The following is an 18291-nucleotide window of genomic DNA, read 5'->3' on the forward strand; positions in this document are numbered from 1 at the left end:
GCTCTGTGCTGACAGCTCAGAGACTGGAGCTTGCTTCAGATTCTGTGTCTCCCTCTCTCTCTCTGCCCCTCCCCTGCTCATGCTCTGTCTCTCTCTGTCTCAAAAATAAATGAAAACTTTAAAAAAAGTAAATAAACATTAAAAAATTTTTTTAAAGATTATTTGAACTATAGGTTCATCCTTAAGTTATTTTGTATTTATATTTTTGTGAATAATTTCTATTTTTACATGATTTTATGGGATTTATTTACTCAAAATATTTGTCATTTAGGTAACATTTAATGTTGAGTTATTTTTGCAATTAAGTATTTGGCTAATTACTTGTATCCCTGGTGTGTTACTCATACCCATAAAGACTTTATAATATTTGTTGTGTTTTAGTTGACCCTGCAAATTTGTTTATTGGTCGCCACTTCATTATTGTGCTTTCCACGGCTGCCTTTACTCTGCCTTTGTCCTTGTATCGTGATATCGCCAAGCTTGGAAAGGTAACTTTTACATTTTAAAAAGGTGCAGACTGAAACCAAGAGCAGAAACGAGAAACCAGGAGCACACTTTACTCACTGTATGTTAGCCAATTTGACAATAAATTATATTTTAAAAATAAAAAATAAAAGGTGCTGAAGTGTACTTTGTTACCTGTACTAATTTTATGAAGCTATCTTCTATGTGGCCAAGTTCTTAATTATATTTATCTTAGTTTCTTTTAGTTTACTTTTAATTATACTAGGGTAAACTGTGCTTGAATATTAATCTTATTTGAGGGAATTGATGGTTAAATAGTTAATGATTATGAAATAAATATGTTCTTTACTTTCCTTTTTTTAAGGTAGATACTCTGAAAGCAGACAGTATACTTTCAATTTAGAAAATAAAAAGAATTATACTTGCAAAAGTCTAATTTACTGAAAAAATGTTCTATCATTTTTACAGATAGTAGTTCAAACAATTTAAAGTTAGACTAAGTTTAAGAAGTAAGGATAACTCACTTCATTGGCTAAAAATTTTTTAGTAAACTACGATGTGTTTCATCCAGTGAATTTAAATGTCAGTATGTTGATTGATTCATGAGAATTTGGCTGTTGTGTATGATTCTTATTGCTAAAGAGAAATTATGATTTATTTCTAGTGAAACCAAACAAGTAATTATTCATCTCACCATATACGCTCATCTGCATGGGTTAGCCTTTATCTACTTATATTTTTATTTCATTACTCTCAAGGAGCGTTTGTATTTTATGCAAAATATTATTGGTGTTATAGCTATATTTTGCCAAGCATTCTGATGAATCGTTTTTAAAGAGAGTTATTTATATATTTTTTTATGTTCTAATTTGAAGAGTTCAACACTTGAGTGAATTTTACTTCTTAGTGTGATGTTTCATGTCTATCTGTAGTTATGGATCCTTCCATAAGGATCAGGTTATGGGTCCTGTTACCCACAGTCCTTCCGGATGGAGCTGAGAGTGGAGATGATATTCCAAAGTATCCTGACCACCCTACCTTCATTCCCTATCAGACTTCCAGAAATAAACAAGAGCTTTTTTGTGAAAAATTTTAAATGGCTGAACAATTTTCCATTTCACATGTTATAGATGTAAATGTTATTTTCTGAGAGCAGAAGGCTGGGCATTCATGAAAAGAAAGCTAACATTCTATCATATTATTAATACCTGGACATTTTCCCTAAATTCCCTTTAAAAGATTCATATTGAAATATCTAAATAAACCTCCCAGTGAGCAAAGCACAGTAGTTAGGAGTCCTGATCTGGAGTCAGGATGCTTGCATTTGAATTCTCCCTCTGCCATCTTCTAGCTGTGTGACTTGGGGAATGTCATTTAAAATCCCTGTTCATCAGTAGATCAGAGGACTCATAACACAACCTTCTTTCTAGTTAAAAACTAGCAACCCAGGAAACAAGGTTAATGACAATCAAATGAAATAAAAGCAGTTTCATATTATGTTTCTCTTATTAGAGAAAGAAGTCTAAAATGGGCGTATCCATTAAAAAATTAAGGGCAGAAACACAGATCTAATATTGAGTGCACAGAACACATATACACACAGACCGGTTTATATTTTAACCATTGAAATAGTGACAGAAGAGAGGGGGAAAAGCAAAGACTGTAGAAACAGACCAAAGGGCAAAGCCAAATAGGAAAAATAGACTAACAGAGCTAGAGAATAGAAGGGAAAAGGGAGAGGACACCCAAAATGTGTGAAAGTGAGTATGTGTGGGGAGGGTCTTATGTTGAAAGGGAGAGGAGGGGCGCCTGGGTGGCGCAGTCGGTTAAGCGTCCGACTTCAGCCAGGTCACGATCTCGCGGCCCGTGAGTTCGAGCCCCGCGTCGGGCTCTGGGCTGATGGCTCAGAGCCTGGAGCCTGTTTCCGATTCTGTGTCTCCCTCTCTCTCTGCCCCTGCCCCGTTCATGCTCTGTCTCTCTCTGTCCCAAAAATAAATAAACGTTGAAAAAAAAAATTTTAAAAAAAAAGAAAGGGAGAGGAGAAGGTAAAGACAGAAGCAGAAGAAGTAATTATAGGTAGAAAAAAAGCACAAGCCAACACCAAAATAGGACCTGAAGAAAAAAGAAAACAACTTCCCTTTCACTTTCATGAATGAAAATCACCAGTTTTGTAGTCTATACAGTAAGCCACTAAAAACATTTAAAGCCCTGTTGCAAGATTAGAGCACTCATATATGGTACTTGTCCCCTATTTTGAGAAAAAAAGTAATACTGTGATCTGATAAAAAGTTACATGCCTGAGATTATCAACACCAGTCTATAAGAATAAACTACTATAGGATTGTGTAAACAAAAACTGTATATGTGTTTATGCAAGTAAAAAGAGAAACACCTAATATTTTCAATACAACGATTTTTCTTCCAAACTGACAACATCTTTACATTTTCTTTTGCAGATCTCTCTTCTTTCTACAGTTTTAACAACTCTGATTCTTGGAATTGTAATGGCAAGGGTAGTCTCACTGAGTCCATACATGTAAGTTTTATTGCTATCTTGGTTAGTTTTTAATTTACAGCCTTCAGTAGATATTTATATAATATATTGTAAATACTGAAGTATAAAGTAATCATGGCATTGGAAGCATTATTTATCTTTGGTATTTGACAAAATGAGAGAAAATAATTACATCTAAGTAGACAGGCATTGTTCATCTGGACCCTGCATGCTGATGTGATTAAACTGAGGTTACTTTTTATGTTAATGGTCAATCCTAAGAATTAGAATAAGGAAGGGTTTTGAATAGCGAGAAATAAGAATGAAGTCCAGCACTCAGGAGGAAAAATGGTAAATGGCAGAAACTTTTTATCTATCTGAGAGAAATTTGCCCTTAACGAAGTTTCACCAACATAGGCCGAAATGAGAATAAGGAATATAGTAGATGTTTCCCCACTACAGAAATATAGTCACTTTGAAAACCACCTTTTATTCTCTACTAAGATTATATTCTTTAATTAATTTGTGTGAAGATGCTTTGTCACTTGTGAACTGATGTTAATTGCTGACAGTGGCATTCATTTGTTTTGAATGTTATTTGGCCAAATAAAATGATAATTTAGTATTGGTTCCCCAAGTTTTAAAAATATTATCTACAAGACAAAGCATGGATACTGCTATTTCAAACAATTCCATTTTTATGCCTTGATTATAGAATAGATTCTCCAGATGAGGGTTGGGGAGTTTATTGTCCAGAGTCCCAAGAGAATGCTGGAATGAAACAAGCTTAAATTGGTCTTAAGACAAAATAAAATTAACTTAAGACAGTGTCTATAGCACAGTACAAAGACTGTACTGGGTCTTTAATGAATGTAACCCATGAGGGAGAAAAAAGGAATCCTGATAAATAACTATCTTTGATAATAAGGTCCCCAAGATAACTTATTCTTTCCTATTGATTAATTGTTCTGAAAGATCACATCATTTTCAACTTCATGTGCTGATGTCTGGGTTCTTAGTGAACCAGGAAAATACCAAAAATTATGCCTCTAATTTATTTGGGAGGAATTATGAAATATCTTGTCTAATTGCATTTGATATAGCCTTTCCTTTGGGAAAAAAATGTATTTTTTAAAGGATTAAAATAAAAAAGCATAAGTAAGCATAAGTATTAATATAACATTTATATTAATGTTCTCATCAAATAACTTAATCCCAGTTCATAGTTGTATTAGCTTGGGGTGCCAGAACAAAATACTGTAGACTGGGGTTCTTAAACAACAAGTTTATTTTCTCATAGTTCTAGAGGCTGTCAGTATGGTCAGGTTTTGGCCAGAGATCTCTTCCTGGTTGCAGAAAGCTGCTTCCCTGCTGTGTCCTCACAGGGCAGAGAGGGAGAGAGACAGCAAGCTCTCTGGTATCTCTCTCTTTTTTTTTTTTTTTTCCAACTGATCAAGATGTTTATTTGATTTCAACAAGTCACAGACGCAGTATTAGGCAATTCTGAATGGCACTCGTATCTCTCTTCTAGAAAACACCTAGCTTATGCATGAGACAGATGAAAGTTTAAAAAACTTAAAAATTTTTATATTTATTTCAGTGGATTTCAAAATCCAAATGTGCATCTTAACAAATAAAAATTCCATATTCAGTAAGGTCTTGAAAATTATTATATAAACTTTAACATACATAGTCAAATAAGGAAAAACTATTTAGCTTTATTTTAAAGTAACTTGTATATTCGGGAGATGATTTTCACAAACATTTACATACTAATATCAACAATAACTTAGCTCTTTATAAGGACACTAATCCCATCAAGAAAGCCCTGCCCTCAGGACCTCCTCTAAACCTAATTATCTCCCAAAGTCCCCATCTCCAGATACCATCATGTGCGGTATATGAATTTTTGAAGGAGACACAATTTAGTCCTCAGAAATCGTGGTTTTGAAATGCACCCAGTTCACTTCAATGTGGACATTCGTTCTTTCATTTAGTAAACTCTTATTGAATGCCTATTGTTTCTAGCTATTTTGCCACACCCTGAGAGTAAAAGAGCAGAGATGCATAAGTCAGCATCTGGTGCAAGTTGTTCACAATCAAGTAGTGCAAATGGACTTATTTTAAAAACAAAAGAAGAAAAGACAAAGAAATGGCAGTACAGTAGGAGAAGTGCAAACTACAGGCATAAACACAGTAGCAGTGCCAAAGAAGAGAAGGCTTAATAGTTTGACTGAATCAGGAGGGCTTCCTGGAGGAAGAAAGATACGATCTGGGTGTTTTGAAAGATGAGTCTGAATTTTCTCAGGTAGATAAAAGTGTAAAAGGCATTCCAGGCCCAGGAAAGGTAAGCATAAAAGCACAAAATCATATATTAAATTCTACTGACATTGATTAGTATCTACTATATTGAACTGTATTCATCTCTGCTTTTCAGAAGCTGAATTTACAGCAACAAAAAACTAATAAGTATATTGAACAAAATACAATAGATAATTGTTGGTTAACATTTTTAATTGTGTAAGACAGAACTTTTTTAATTGGAGCTTTCATTATAAAAAGTGACTCTAGAGAATAAATTATTAGGTTGTAATAAAAGGCCTTATAGGGTTGCCTGGATGGCTTAGTCAGTTGAGTGTTGGGCTCTTGATTTTGGCTCAGGTCATGATCCCAAGGATCACAGGGATTGAGCCCTGTGTCAGACTCTGCGCTGAACTTTGAGTCTGCTTAAGATTCTCTCTCTCTGCCCCTCTCCCCTGCTCGCTTGTGTGTGTGCTGTCTCTCTCTCCCTCAAAAAAAAAAAAAAGGTCTTACAGATTTGGCAAATACATTACTATGAGGCAATATTGAGGGAAAAAAAACAAGTAGCTAAAAGTTGGAGGTAAATAAATTAATCATTAAATGAGCCCCAGCGGACAGTTTAAAGCAATGATTTTCAACTCTAGCATCACTTTAGGTTTACCCGAGTAGCTGTCAAAAATACTGATGCCAGGACCCCAGCTGCAGAGACTCTGAGGGAATTGGTCTAGGAAACAATTCATTATTTAACAGTTTTGAGTCCGTGAACAAGGATCTAGAGCCTCTTGGTTTAAGGAGATTTAAATCACGAGTATACGTTTTTACTGACGTATCATTTCTAAAAATACACCATAGATTTTGTGTTATTTTAGGCACTGTTGTGCCATTATTTTTCACAATTCATTCTCTACTTATTTTTTAGTTACTTTTTAAATGCAAAACGTATGTGAGATACTATTGTGAATACAAAGAGAAAATATCTCTACTCTCAAGGGGCTCGCAGTTATTGGGGAAGATAAGGCAGCACAAATGACTGTCATATGGGCAAGTGTATCTTGATACAAAGGAAAGAGGAAGGAGAGGCCATTTCCTGGTGGCGCTAAATGAATTGATTTTATGGCCAAAGAGCTATTTATTTCTGTTGTAAACAAAATGTGGTCTGTATCTTTCTAACCTTCCTCTAGTGGTGATATCATGCTTCATCTGAGCCTTTGCAATTTTTCTAATAACAGGGATTATTTACTTAACTCTTTCAATATTTAGATGTTAAAAAAGTATTTTTTTCTAATATTGTGCTGCCTTTTATTTCTGTTTGAATACTACTGCAAACAACTTCTGTTTGTCCAGATTTATAATCAGGCTAATCAAATCCCATGTTCGAGGGCTGGCATAATAGCTAGTCAGGCAGGCTTCTTTCTGAAAATATGACAACCATAAATGCTTATAATCCATAAAACATGAGAAACTCAATACTCCATGTGTGTTTTTCCTCATTTTTGGTTCAGAGGAATGATCAGAAAAGCTGTACTTTTTCATAGGGCTTTAAAAATGGTATTTGGAAAAGATCTTTAAACCCACTATCAGCAAAGAGGAAGGTTTGTAATGGCTACTGGTATTGACCTTGTTACTATGGAAACACCTTTTTAGTCGTTGTGTTTTAAAAATAAAACACACGATTCAATTTCCTTTTTCATAACTCATAAGGCTATAAATTCTGCTTTTTGATATGATTTCAAATATCTTATAGTCCAATGACTTTCAGTTCTCTTTGGAAATAATGTTCATTTTTATTGCATTTTCCAACCTTTTGCTTTCTAAAACCTGAGGTGGCAAGGCAATTTAATTGCTTTCTAGAAAGTGTGCTAGTATCAAAATGCAATGACAGTTCTTCCTTTTTTTTTTCAAACTACCATTGGAGGCATTATCACTATGAAAACCTTCATTCTGTGCCTCATTAATATTCTATTGTTTACATTCAGAATGGAAATGATAGCATGCAGTCCAAATTTACAACTATTTTCTCTTCATACAACATCTCTTTTATAGCAGTTTAATCATTAGTGTGGTGTTCCAAACATAATTCCAAAGAGTGTGTCCATACTTTCAACAGGCTTTTATGCATATGAAATGTGCCTTCCTCAAGGATCTTAATATGTATTAGTTTCTTTGCCCCTTATCCATTCTGATCCTAAAATTTTACAATTTGATGCTATACATAAAGAGGACCTGGAGGGGATTAAAGGAAGGATAAGAAAAAATGGGTAAAGACAGAGGAATAGTGCATTTTTGAAAAAGGCAATGATTAGTTCTGTCAAATACGAGCCATCGATTTTTTATGACTAAATTATTATCCTTTTTTGTTGCAAATGACAGCAACCACAGAATCCTAACTGCTTGAAGCAAAAGAGAATTTATTGTCTCACATAACTACAAAGTTCAAAGGTATTCCCGTCATTAGATTTGATTGTAGTTAGCAGTTTAATCAATGAAATCAGACACAGTTTCTCTTTTCCCACTTCTTGGCTTTGCTTCCTGTTTTGGCTCCAGTTTCTGAAAGGCTGTTTCCTCATTGTGACAAGATGGCAGTAGCAGAACCAGCCTACATCCATTCAAGTCCCAGTCCATGAAAAGAGAATGAGGTTTCTCTTTTAGGTTACCTCCAACCTTACTTCCACTGTTAGTTCTGATTGCCTCTAATGGGGACTGGTGATGATCCCAAACTCTATCATCATAGCCTGTGCTGACTTGCTTGTGTTTGTTACATGCCTACCCTTAATGCTAAGGATAGGGTCACTCCCACTAAAGCACATGGATTGAGAGTAGAGGAAAAAGTGGTCCCAAAAGAAGTCAAGGCAATGATGCCAGGAGAAGAGGGAGTAGCCACTGTATGATACAAGCTACGGATGTCCACCTCAGGTGACAGGAGGTTACTGGTAACCATTAGGAACATCAGTCAAATGATATTAGTGGACATCAGGTTAGAGAAAAGTAAGATGCAAGTGAATGGTAGGGAAGTGAATTGGGCAAATACATACCCACCTCTTTTTGTTTTTTAAGAGCATCAATGAATGAAAGTAACATGGCAAAACAGTAGCTTGAGACAGGAAGAACTCTAACAGATACATTTTTGTTTTTACAATGGGAGATATTGAGCATGTTACAGGTCGAGCCAAAAAATGGAACCAAGTCCCCCAGGAGATCTTGAAAAGTTGGAATTTAAAATATAGAGTAATCCCTGACGAGGAACTGGGATGCTTCTTCCTCTTGAAACGATAAGATCAAGTATGGAGAGTAAAATATGGATACATTCTGAAGACCAGAGAAGGGCATTTGTATGTGCATGCCCATATTTTTTCAGAGATGAGATTATTATCTGAAAGTGTGGTAGACAAAGGTATGTTCAGAACATGAATATTTTAGTTGGTTATATTTAGAAGTTTCTCCATGGAAAGTAAGAAGGGATCCATGCATAGGAATGAAATAATCACACTATATGTTAAATTATCTTTATTCATATTTTATGTTTTCTTGTGTATTTTATCCCTTTCCCACAATTGCAAGCTCCGTGAGAACAGGATTGCATTAGCTCTTTTCACATCATATACCCATGACTCAGCACAGAACCTAACACAGAATTAGAATTGCAGCAAAAGAGTGTTGAATGATTAGTGGAATAAATGAATGAAACTTTGTGCCTTCTGCTTTTAATTGCTTCAATTTGGAGATTAACTATAATTTTGAAGTAATGAGCCAGTAAAAATTATCATGAGACAATAAAAATTTCATGCAAAAACATTCCCTGTCAAAGAAAAATTTCCTAAGCCTACTTCCATGCCAGCAAAATTAGCTAACTGATTTACTAAAATACCATTTGATTCCAAGTTCTGCAGCAGTGTTAGAACTGGTACGTTTTGCCAGACAGATTGCTCACATGAAGCAACAAGTAGATCCATCGTTTGACTTGAGTCTACATGAAAATAGGAAAAAACAGCTGCAAGACAATGTATTCTCAGGAAAGATTCATCCAGTCACTGTGCTAGCAGAGCTGGAGGAACCGCTTAGGCTACTGGGTGTTAAGAATGTATTCTACTCATCATCAATTATTTTTTTAAATGGCTGCCATAGTGAGTTTTTCACCTGTCTGTTATTTCCAGTGAGAAGCCAGACTGGCATGTGGTGTGATTCACAAACAAAGGGCAAAAATAGAGTAGTCTGTTCTTCCAGTCGACAAGCATTTGTGAAAAGTCTAGCTAATGTCAGTCTCTCTTCTAGGTGTTCAGGCTATAAAGATGAAGAAAGGACAGTCCCTGACCTTAAATACCTATACCTATAGTTTATGGATGGCAAGAACAGACATTTGAAAGATAATTTCAATATAATGATCAGTAGAATTATGGGAAAGAGCTTAGAAACAGAGACAGGGCCCTTAGCCCAACCTGGGCAGGCAGGTAATAATATTTCAAGATAAGAAAATATATGATCTCCTGCTTGAAAAAAAAATGTACTAATGTTAGTTGGGTCAAAAAGGAAAATGGGGAGAGGTTGGAAGCTACTATTGGCCGAAGTGTGTGAGGCCCAGACATGTGATGTCTTTAACATGTGATGTGTAGAATGGCAGAAGCAGTTCAAGGTTAGGAGGGATACTGCCACTGGTCTGGGAACTATCAAAGGAAAATAAAGTTCTGCCCTTGAGAATTTCCCCAAAAACTCTATGTTGCTTTAAATCATTCCTCAAATATATATTTTATCACAGTTTTAACAACAGCCATGTCTCCATGTTACCTTAAGAGATCCTTAAGGTAACCTCATGTTACCTCATTTGAAAAATTACTGAAGATGGTGCTTTCCTAATCCACTGACCCCCATTCTCCCATCTCCACCACCTACGTAGCCCTCTGTGTTTAGGAAGTAACTAGACTTTGGTGATTCTGAGCTGAGAGTTTGACTAGGCTATGCAAATAAATGACCATAGACAGGCTGGCAGAGACCAACATGGAAGGAAAGCTTCATGTGTAGTGTTAAGAAATTTGAATTTGTTGTTTAGCTGATGGGGCATTGGAGCTTCTTCAGCAGGAGAGCAACTGCAGCAAGTCTCCCTATCAATGGACTAATCTTACAGCAGAGGTGACTATAGATAGAGGTACAAAGACTCGGAAGGAGTCTATCTATAGCAAGCATCCAGGCAAAAGACAAAAAGGCTGGTAGAAGTGAAGAAGAGGAAGAAGAGGAGATTGATGTCAGAGTGTCCAGCTTGGACAACCGGACTGTTAGATGGCCTAGAACTCTCCACCAAAAGGAGAAAATGGGAGAGTCAGTTCAGTCAGTAAGCATTCGCTTACCGGGTCAGTTGTTTAGGATATACGTCTGTGAAGATCAATATAGCACAGTTCCTTTCTGCAGGTCTCATATAACTCATTGGGGAGTGAGGTAGGGAAGACAAATACATAAAAGATAACCTCAATAGACTATTTCATAGAATTATGAGCATGGTGTTATGGAAACACAGAGGAAGGATGCTTGCTTCTTTTAAGTTGTTAACTCAGAGAGGAAGCAGGTCTGGGAAAATCATAGGAAACGTTTAATATTTTAATATCTTGATTTTGAGTAGCTCTTGGAATGGGGAAGAAAATGAAGGAGTAGAAGTCATTCAGTGTTTTGGAAATGCAGGTTGAGTTTAGGGAGAGTCTGGTATGGCAAAGATTGTACAGGAACAATGTGTAAGGTGAAGAATGGCATAACCCAAGTGGAACCCACTGGAAACAATTATCTGGAGCTCACATCTGAAATTACCTTTATTTTTTTTTTTATTTTTTTTTTTCAATGTTTATTTATTTTTGGGACAGAGAGAGACAGAGCATGAACAGGGGAGGGGCAGAGAGAGAGGGAGACACAGAATCGGAAACAGACTCCAGGCTCTGAGCCATCAGCCCAGAGCCTGACGCGGGGCTCGAACTCACAGACCGCAAGATCGTGACCTGGCTGAAGTCGGACACTTAACCGACTGCGCCACCCAGGCGCCCCATGAAATTACCTTTATTTTAATATGAACCCACGTTATATTTTAATTTAAAAACATTTCATGAAAAACAAAGTAGAGAACCCAGACAACACTCATAATACTAACAAGTTTTCATTTTACCCGAAAGTTCAGTCTGTCCCCTCCCACCCACTCTCTGCCCTTTCAGTCCCAACTCACAAAAACAGTTAACACCAACTTTGAAGAGTTCACAGAGGAATTGGAACCAATAGTGGGAAAGAAGAAATAAGTAGGTAATAGAATAAGAATCAAAAGTGATGGGCGTCCCAAATGGAAAACAAGAAGTATTTGTGATGTTAATGGTACCACGTTGTGCAAACTTTCATATAATTCATATAAAAAATAAAAATTATATTTTGGCAAAAAAAAATCAGCATAATGTTTTATGTAAATTTTAGTTCAAGATCAGCTTGGTGTAAAATTTGTTTTTTTAAAAAAGGATCAGCTTTGATGTTTAGAGTGATTCCCAAGAACTTTCCTGAACAGCTTTGTGTGTTCACATAGACCACAATTGTTTACAGAAGAGAATCAGAAGAAATGTGAGCTGGGAGCAAGGAGGTGGCAGAGAGCTGTCAGCTGATGCCCAAGCTGGGGAAATGGGCAGACCTGCCTATATCATTAATAGCTTGTGGTGTGACAGGAAATGTGGAGCCTTTGTTTGTGTGCCTGCCAGAGCACTTAACTCTCAGATGTGTCTGGCTGACAAGGTTAATATGTAAGGATCTCTTAACAGAAAAGCAGGCTCTGCCGAGATTGTATGATTGTATGCCTATATGTAGCCGAAAAGAGTTTGGGCAGGTACCACAGAGAGGTATCATGTTTGATCCTCTCGATCAGAGGTGTGATGTGCTCAGGATCAGAAGCAATCCCCTTGAAGCTTGCTTTCATAAGTCTGTGAAGACTAGAGATACATTGGATAGGACCGGCTTTCTGCTGCTTTGCCTTATAAATGCTTAGCTGTTGTGAAGATAAGGTGGAGCTTGCCTTTCAAAATAGGATGAAATGTCTGAATCCAAGAATCCAAGCGGAAATGATGTTGCAAAGTGAATTTATGTCCCTGAACCTCCCCACTCCCATCCCCCTCCACACATACAAAACGTTTCTAAAAAGAATATAATTAAGCATCTGACTGGATTTTTTTCTTTTTTCGGAGTAAGAGAAGCTGTCATTGTTTTGAAAGTAATTTGCTGTACCAAGGTTGCAAATTGCCATAAGCCAGTCTCTATTTGTGTTAATAAAAAAATATATTAAAACACTTGAAGCATTATGTCTTGAATCCTCTGAACCTGGTGGTAAGCCTCCATTATGTTGCCATGATCCATTTGAAACTTTGTAAGACATTTTATAGGATCCTGCTTCTTCCCAGTACTGCTGTTATTTGGTTTTATTTTTTCTCAAAAGAATACATTCATATATTTTTACAAAATCAAATATTACAAATGGGTTTTAATGAAATAGAGAAACCTTTTTACCAAATCCTTTTCTATTTCATCTGTATCTTTTGACATTTACATCTTTACCTCTGCATAATGTGCTTGTAACTGTTATTTCTGGATTCTCACTCTTTGCCTATATAGTAGATAAAGATTTATCTCTCTCAAATTATCTTTCCTTTTGACCATATCCTAGTACGTGGAGATATAACACCATGTTCAAAATTAGTTATATTTCTATTCCTGTGTACTTTTTTTCCCCCAGAATTAATACTTGCTTTTGATTGTGTTTCTAACCAGATTTAGCTGGACGTCCAAGTTAGCTTTTTTTTTTTTCTTTTGGTAAGGCTTTGAGTTTTTTGAGGCAGTTTTAGGTTCACAGCAAAGTTAAGAAGGTACTGAGATTTTCTATATACCCACTAACCACACACATGTGTGGCCTCTCCCTTTGTCCACACCCCCCATCAGAGTAGTACATTGGTTACAATTGATGGAGCCAGATTAGTACATCATAATCATCAAGGCCTATAGTTTCTATCAGAGTTCACTTTTGGTGTTGTACATTCTGTGGATTTGCACAAATGTATAGTCTCATGTACCCATCGTATTATCACTCAGAGTATTTTCACTGCCCCCAAAATCCTCTGTGCTCCACCTATTCACCCCTTCCCCTAACCTTCCAACACCAACCAACCAGTGATCTTTTTTGTCTCCATAGTTTTGCCTTTTCCATAATGAAATATAGAATCATACAATATGTATATAGCCTTTTCAGATTGGCTTCTTTCACTTACCAATATGCATTTTGGATTTTTCCATGCCTTTTCATGGGTTGGTAGCTCATTTCTTTTTAGCACTGAGTAATATTCTATTGTTTGGATGTTCCACAATTTATCTGCTCACCTACTGAAGGACATCTTGGTTGCTTTCAAGTTGTGGCAGTTATGAACAAAGCTGGTACAAACATCGTGTGCAGGTTTTGTATGAACAGAAGTTTTTAAATCCTTTGGGTAAATAACACATAATTCAATTGTTGGGTTGAATATTTCGAGTATGTTAGTTTTGTAAGAAGCCATCAAACTGTCTTCCAAAGTGGCTGCGTGATTTTGCATTCCCTCCAGCAATGAACGAGTCCCTGTTGCTCCACATCCTCACCAGCATTTGGGGTTGTCAGTGTTCTGGATATTGGCCATTCTGGTGAGTGTGTTGTGGTGTCTCATTATCGTTTTAATTTGCATTTCCTTGATGATATATGATGTGGTGCATCTTTTCATATACTTATTTACCATTTGTATGTATTCTTTGGTGAGGGGTCTGTTAAGCTCTATGGCCCATTTTTAATTGGATTGTTTGTATTCTTGAGTTTTAAGTGTTCTTTGTGTGTTTTGGATAACAGTATTTCATGAGATGTGTCTTTTGCAAATATTTTGTCCTAGTTTAGCTTTTGATTTTGATCATTTTGTTACTCTTTCTTCAAATGCTCAAACATGTTAGATAATCTACCGATTTATTTCTTTATTTTTTCCTGGAGACCTCCCACTCAGAGCCTTCTAGCCTTCCACCCCGTTGCTCCTTTCTGAATGGATTGATTTCTGTTTGCAGCCCCACTGTCATCCTCTTTTTTGTGTTAGATGCCTAATATCCAGGATCTCATATCTTTCATTTTTCTTTATTTTCTCCATTTTCCAGGGCATCCCACATAGCTTTCTGTTGTCTTACACACACACAAGTTTTGCAAAAGGAATCAGCTCTTTTTCATCATTAGCTCTCTCTCTGTGGTTGTTACTTCTTCCATTCTCAGCAGCTAACCATGTAAGCATCTGCTTTCTTGTTCTCAAAATGTCTTCTCCACTGATGTCTCTTTTCCATTATCCCCTCCCCCATGAATTTATTCCCATTTTAAATTCCTTTAATATCATTTTCATAAGGTCTGAGGAGAGAAAGAAGGTATATTTCCTTTTTTTGTGGGGCTTGCAACTATGCCATGAAGGGAGTAGACCTTACCATACAGGTGTACAGGTAGGGGATGGTTAGAAAGTCCCATCTCAAAATGTATCCAGTTACTGGATTATCTAATCCCCTTCCCTATCCCTTAGTTTACAGCTGCTATTATGCTGTTCCTGATCAAGAGACTAGGAAATAAAAGAAAGAACAACTATCGTATGTATTGGCAATTAACTTATAGCTTTGGGAAGAGATAGCTGTGAAAAACAATGACTAGGATTTTATCTTGTTTTACTGGGTATTTCTCTAGCACCCAAAATTGGGAATTGATTATTTCTGCCTGTCATTTATGCATTCAGCAAAAGTTACTGTGTATTCAATATGGTAAAAATTGTGAGAGATCTATTTCCTATTGCTTCCAAAAACTATGACACACACACACACACACACACACACACACACACACACACACACAAACATGCCTCAAGAGTTTATAATATGTGTAAGGCCATTTCACCTTATTAAAACAAAATGCAGGTCCCCCAAGTAATTCCACAAAGTGAAACTCTTAAGTTTCCTGTTCAGGTAGGTAGCCTCTGACTGTCTCTAAGAAGGTAGTGGTAAGTGTTCAAGAAATAAACTTAAATGTCACTGTACTTCTATTTTCTCAATGCCAATGATAAAATATAACTATATTCTTTTATAATCTTTGTGGTAAAATACAAAAGGAAGAACTTTTAGTAATATGGACAGAATAAACCCTTTCTATAATTTGAAATTGAAATAACAAAAAAATAGTAAGAATAACCCTTAATTTGTGTATGTGTTCATGCGTGCATGTATGTGTAGATAGAAGCTTTAAAATGCAAAAGGTTAATTTTTAACTGTTTTTTTCTTCTTTTAAGCGATTAGTCTAAGATATTATCCAGTAATTAAATAATCAGGCAGTTTGCCTCTCTACTCATCTTAGATGTCACATATCTTCAGGTTTAATGAATGCCCTCTTTTATTCAAACGTTTAATTATCTTCCATTGGTGGTAGTCTCCACACCACTGTAGCAAAATTTATCATATCAACACAGAGCCCCAGCTCAGCTGGGGAGACTGATGGCTGCACTAAGATATAAACCCTGGAGTAAGGTGAGCAGCCCCATGTACCCTGAGATTGTCTAAAATGGCCTTAGGCAGCTGGAAGGTGCACCAGTTTGACAGATGCAGTTGTGCAGAAAATCAGTATGTGGGATAGAATACTGAATATTTACTGTGAATATCCAAAGCATAAGTGAGCCTTTTCATCTTTTTCATCATTATCAACCAAATGGCTGCCTATTTGGTAGCATATGTGTCTATTCTCAAGATTAATCATTCACTTATTTTAAATAAAATAGCTCAACCTCCTCAAGGTCCCTTTATTCTCTGAAGGAATTATGAATACTATGATGAAGATTGCATTTCATGTATTTGCAGGTTCTTACAGCCAGACTAAGGCATGCATTGTTACTTTAATGATAACACAAGGAAAGGGAGAAAGAGTGGGAAGGAGGTCTTATCCAATACTGATTGTCCACTATATAACACACTCATTCATTTTCTTATTTAACCCTGTGCCAGATATGTAAATAGAATTATTAATAATGTGGAGAATTATTATTAATAATAATGTGGAGAATTATTAATAATGTGCAGACAAAATTGTGACCAGTGTCATTAAGTAATCTGCCCTAAGGCACTCTGCTAGTATATCATAATGCTAAAATTTAAATCCAGGTTTGTCTGACCTCAAAGCCCGTATTTTTTTCCATTACAGCTTTCTGTATTCCATATGGTTTTTCTCAGCTGTAAGGTTGTCCTTCATAGAGGAAATTAAGTTCATTGTTGTTTTAGTTGTCCTTTATTAGTATTAACCACAGTTTGGTCTGTAGCCAGAAAATAATCACAGTAAATAAAAGAAGCAGGTAGGAGCCAAATAGAGGTAAAAAGCTAGTCCATTCATCAGCAGGTAACAATAACACTTACTGAAGAGACGCTATCGACCTCAATGGACTAATTTCAGAACTATTGGCTTCCATTGCAAACTCTAGACACACACCAGTGAATGCAGTTGGTTTCAGTTCCTCAGGGAAATAAACTTCAACAGTAGCAATAGAGGAATCTAAACCAAAGACAACTGGGGAGTAGTTCTTATTTGGGGATTTCTTCAGAAGAAGACTTGCCTCCTTTTGTACAAAATAAATATTCTAGAAGAGTTGTATGTTAATTAATATGTTTGAATTTGAATGATCATTTGAAAGCCATTCCCAGTTGACAGGTAATTTATTTTGAATTATACTTTAAAATTCAAGAAAGAAAAAGGAGGGGCACCTGGGTGGCTCAGTTGGCTGGGCATCCAGCTTTGGCTCAGGTCATGATCTAGCAGTTCACGAGTTCAAGCCCCATGTTGGGCTCTGTGCTGACAGCTCAGAGCCTGGAGCCTGTTTCAGATTCTGTGTCTCCCTCTCTCTCTGCCCCTCCCCTGCTCATGCTCTGTCTCTCTCTCTCTCTCATTCTCTCTCTCAGAAATAAATAAAGATTTAAAAAAATTTTAATAAAAAAAGGAATCCTGTAATCATTTTGTAATAACAAATTAAATTTCACTTCATTGATTCATATTTCAGAGTATTTCAGCATGACTACAATATACTATATCTTTTCTGCCATGTCTGTATTCATGATAACAATTTTAATTTGTTGGGTTTTTTTTTTTGCTTTTGCTTTTTGCTTTATTTTGAAGACTCTCTGATATCCATGATTCTTTATATGTTAAAAAAAGTACTCTTTCTGTTTATTGTTATATTCAATTCTTCCATTCTTCTACTTGCCTTTCAGAAAATTCAAGTGGTAAATAATAGCTGAAATTTACAACGTAAGCTACACTATAGGAAAAAAAATTAAACCTCTTTGGGTAATTTCTTTAATTCTTTTAGAAATTAGGAAATAATTACGTCTCTGAACAAAAGTTATCAATATGACTCCTTCTAGATCTGTATTGCCCAATATAGTAGCAACTAGCCACATGTAGCTATTCATTTAAATTACATAAAATAAAATTAAATAAATTGAAAACTAATTCCTCTGTCATACTAGCCATAATTTCAAAGTCTCAATAGCCACATGTGGTTAGTAGTAACCATATTGGACAGCACAGATATAGAACATTTCTGTCATCATGGAAAGCACTATTATATAGTGCTGTTCTAAATTGTGATATAGAATATAGACCAAGATGACTTCTTCCATCTTTTTTTTTTTTCTGCACGATCCCCAGCAATTTAAAACAGTAATTGCTACCTAGGTAGTGGCCAATAAATACTTGTTGAAAATTGAATGAATTGAATGAGTGACTGGAAAACAGGAAGAATGTAGTTTCAGTTGTAGAATATTTGTGGAAATTTATGGTTAAAAATTAGGTTCAGATCCAGAAGGGTTTTATGCAGTAAATATTGTATAATCATACAAAGTTTGGGAAGCAGAAATTGGGCTAGATTCTTTTGAAATAATTTTCTATATTTATTGCCAATATTTGCCAGCAATAGACTATCATATTTAAAAGTCAATTCATTTCTCTTTCTCTAGAGATAGCT

At 35.9% G+C, this 18291-nt stretch overlaps 1 protein-coding gene across 1 annotated transcript in view; it reads left to right on the plus strand.

Annotated features, from left to right (window-relative positions):
- Nucleotides 1–18291, plus strand: part of SLC38A11 (solute carrier family 38 member 11) — a 56351-nt gene that overhangs the window by 16171 nt on the left and 21889 nt on the right. The window contains exons 6-7 of the mRNA XM_047869143.1: nt 382–488; nt 2922–3001. Of these exons, the coding sequence (XP_047725099.1) occupies nt 382–488; nt 2922–3001 (187 nt within the window). The remainder of the gene's footprint in view (nt 1–381; nt 489–2921; nt 3002–18291) is intronic.

Source organism: Prionailurus viverrinus, chromosome C1 (assembly GCF_022837055.1).
Source record: "Prionailurus viverrinus isolate Anna chromosome C1, UM_Priviv_1.0, whole genome shotgun sequence".
In the NCBI taxonomy this organism is placed as follows: Eukaryota; Metazoa; Chordata; class Mammalia; order Carnivora; family Felidae; genus Prionailurus; species Prionailurus viverrinus.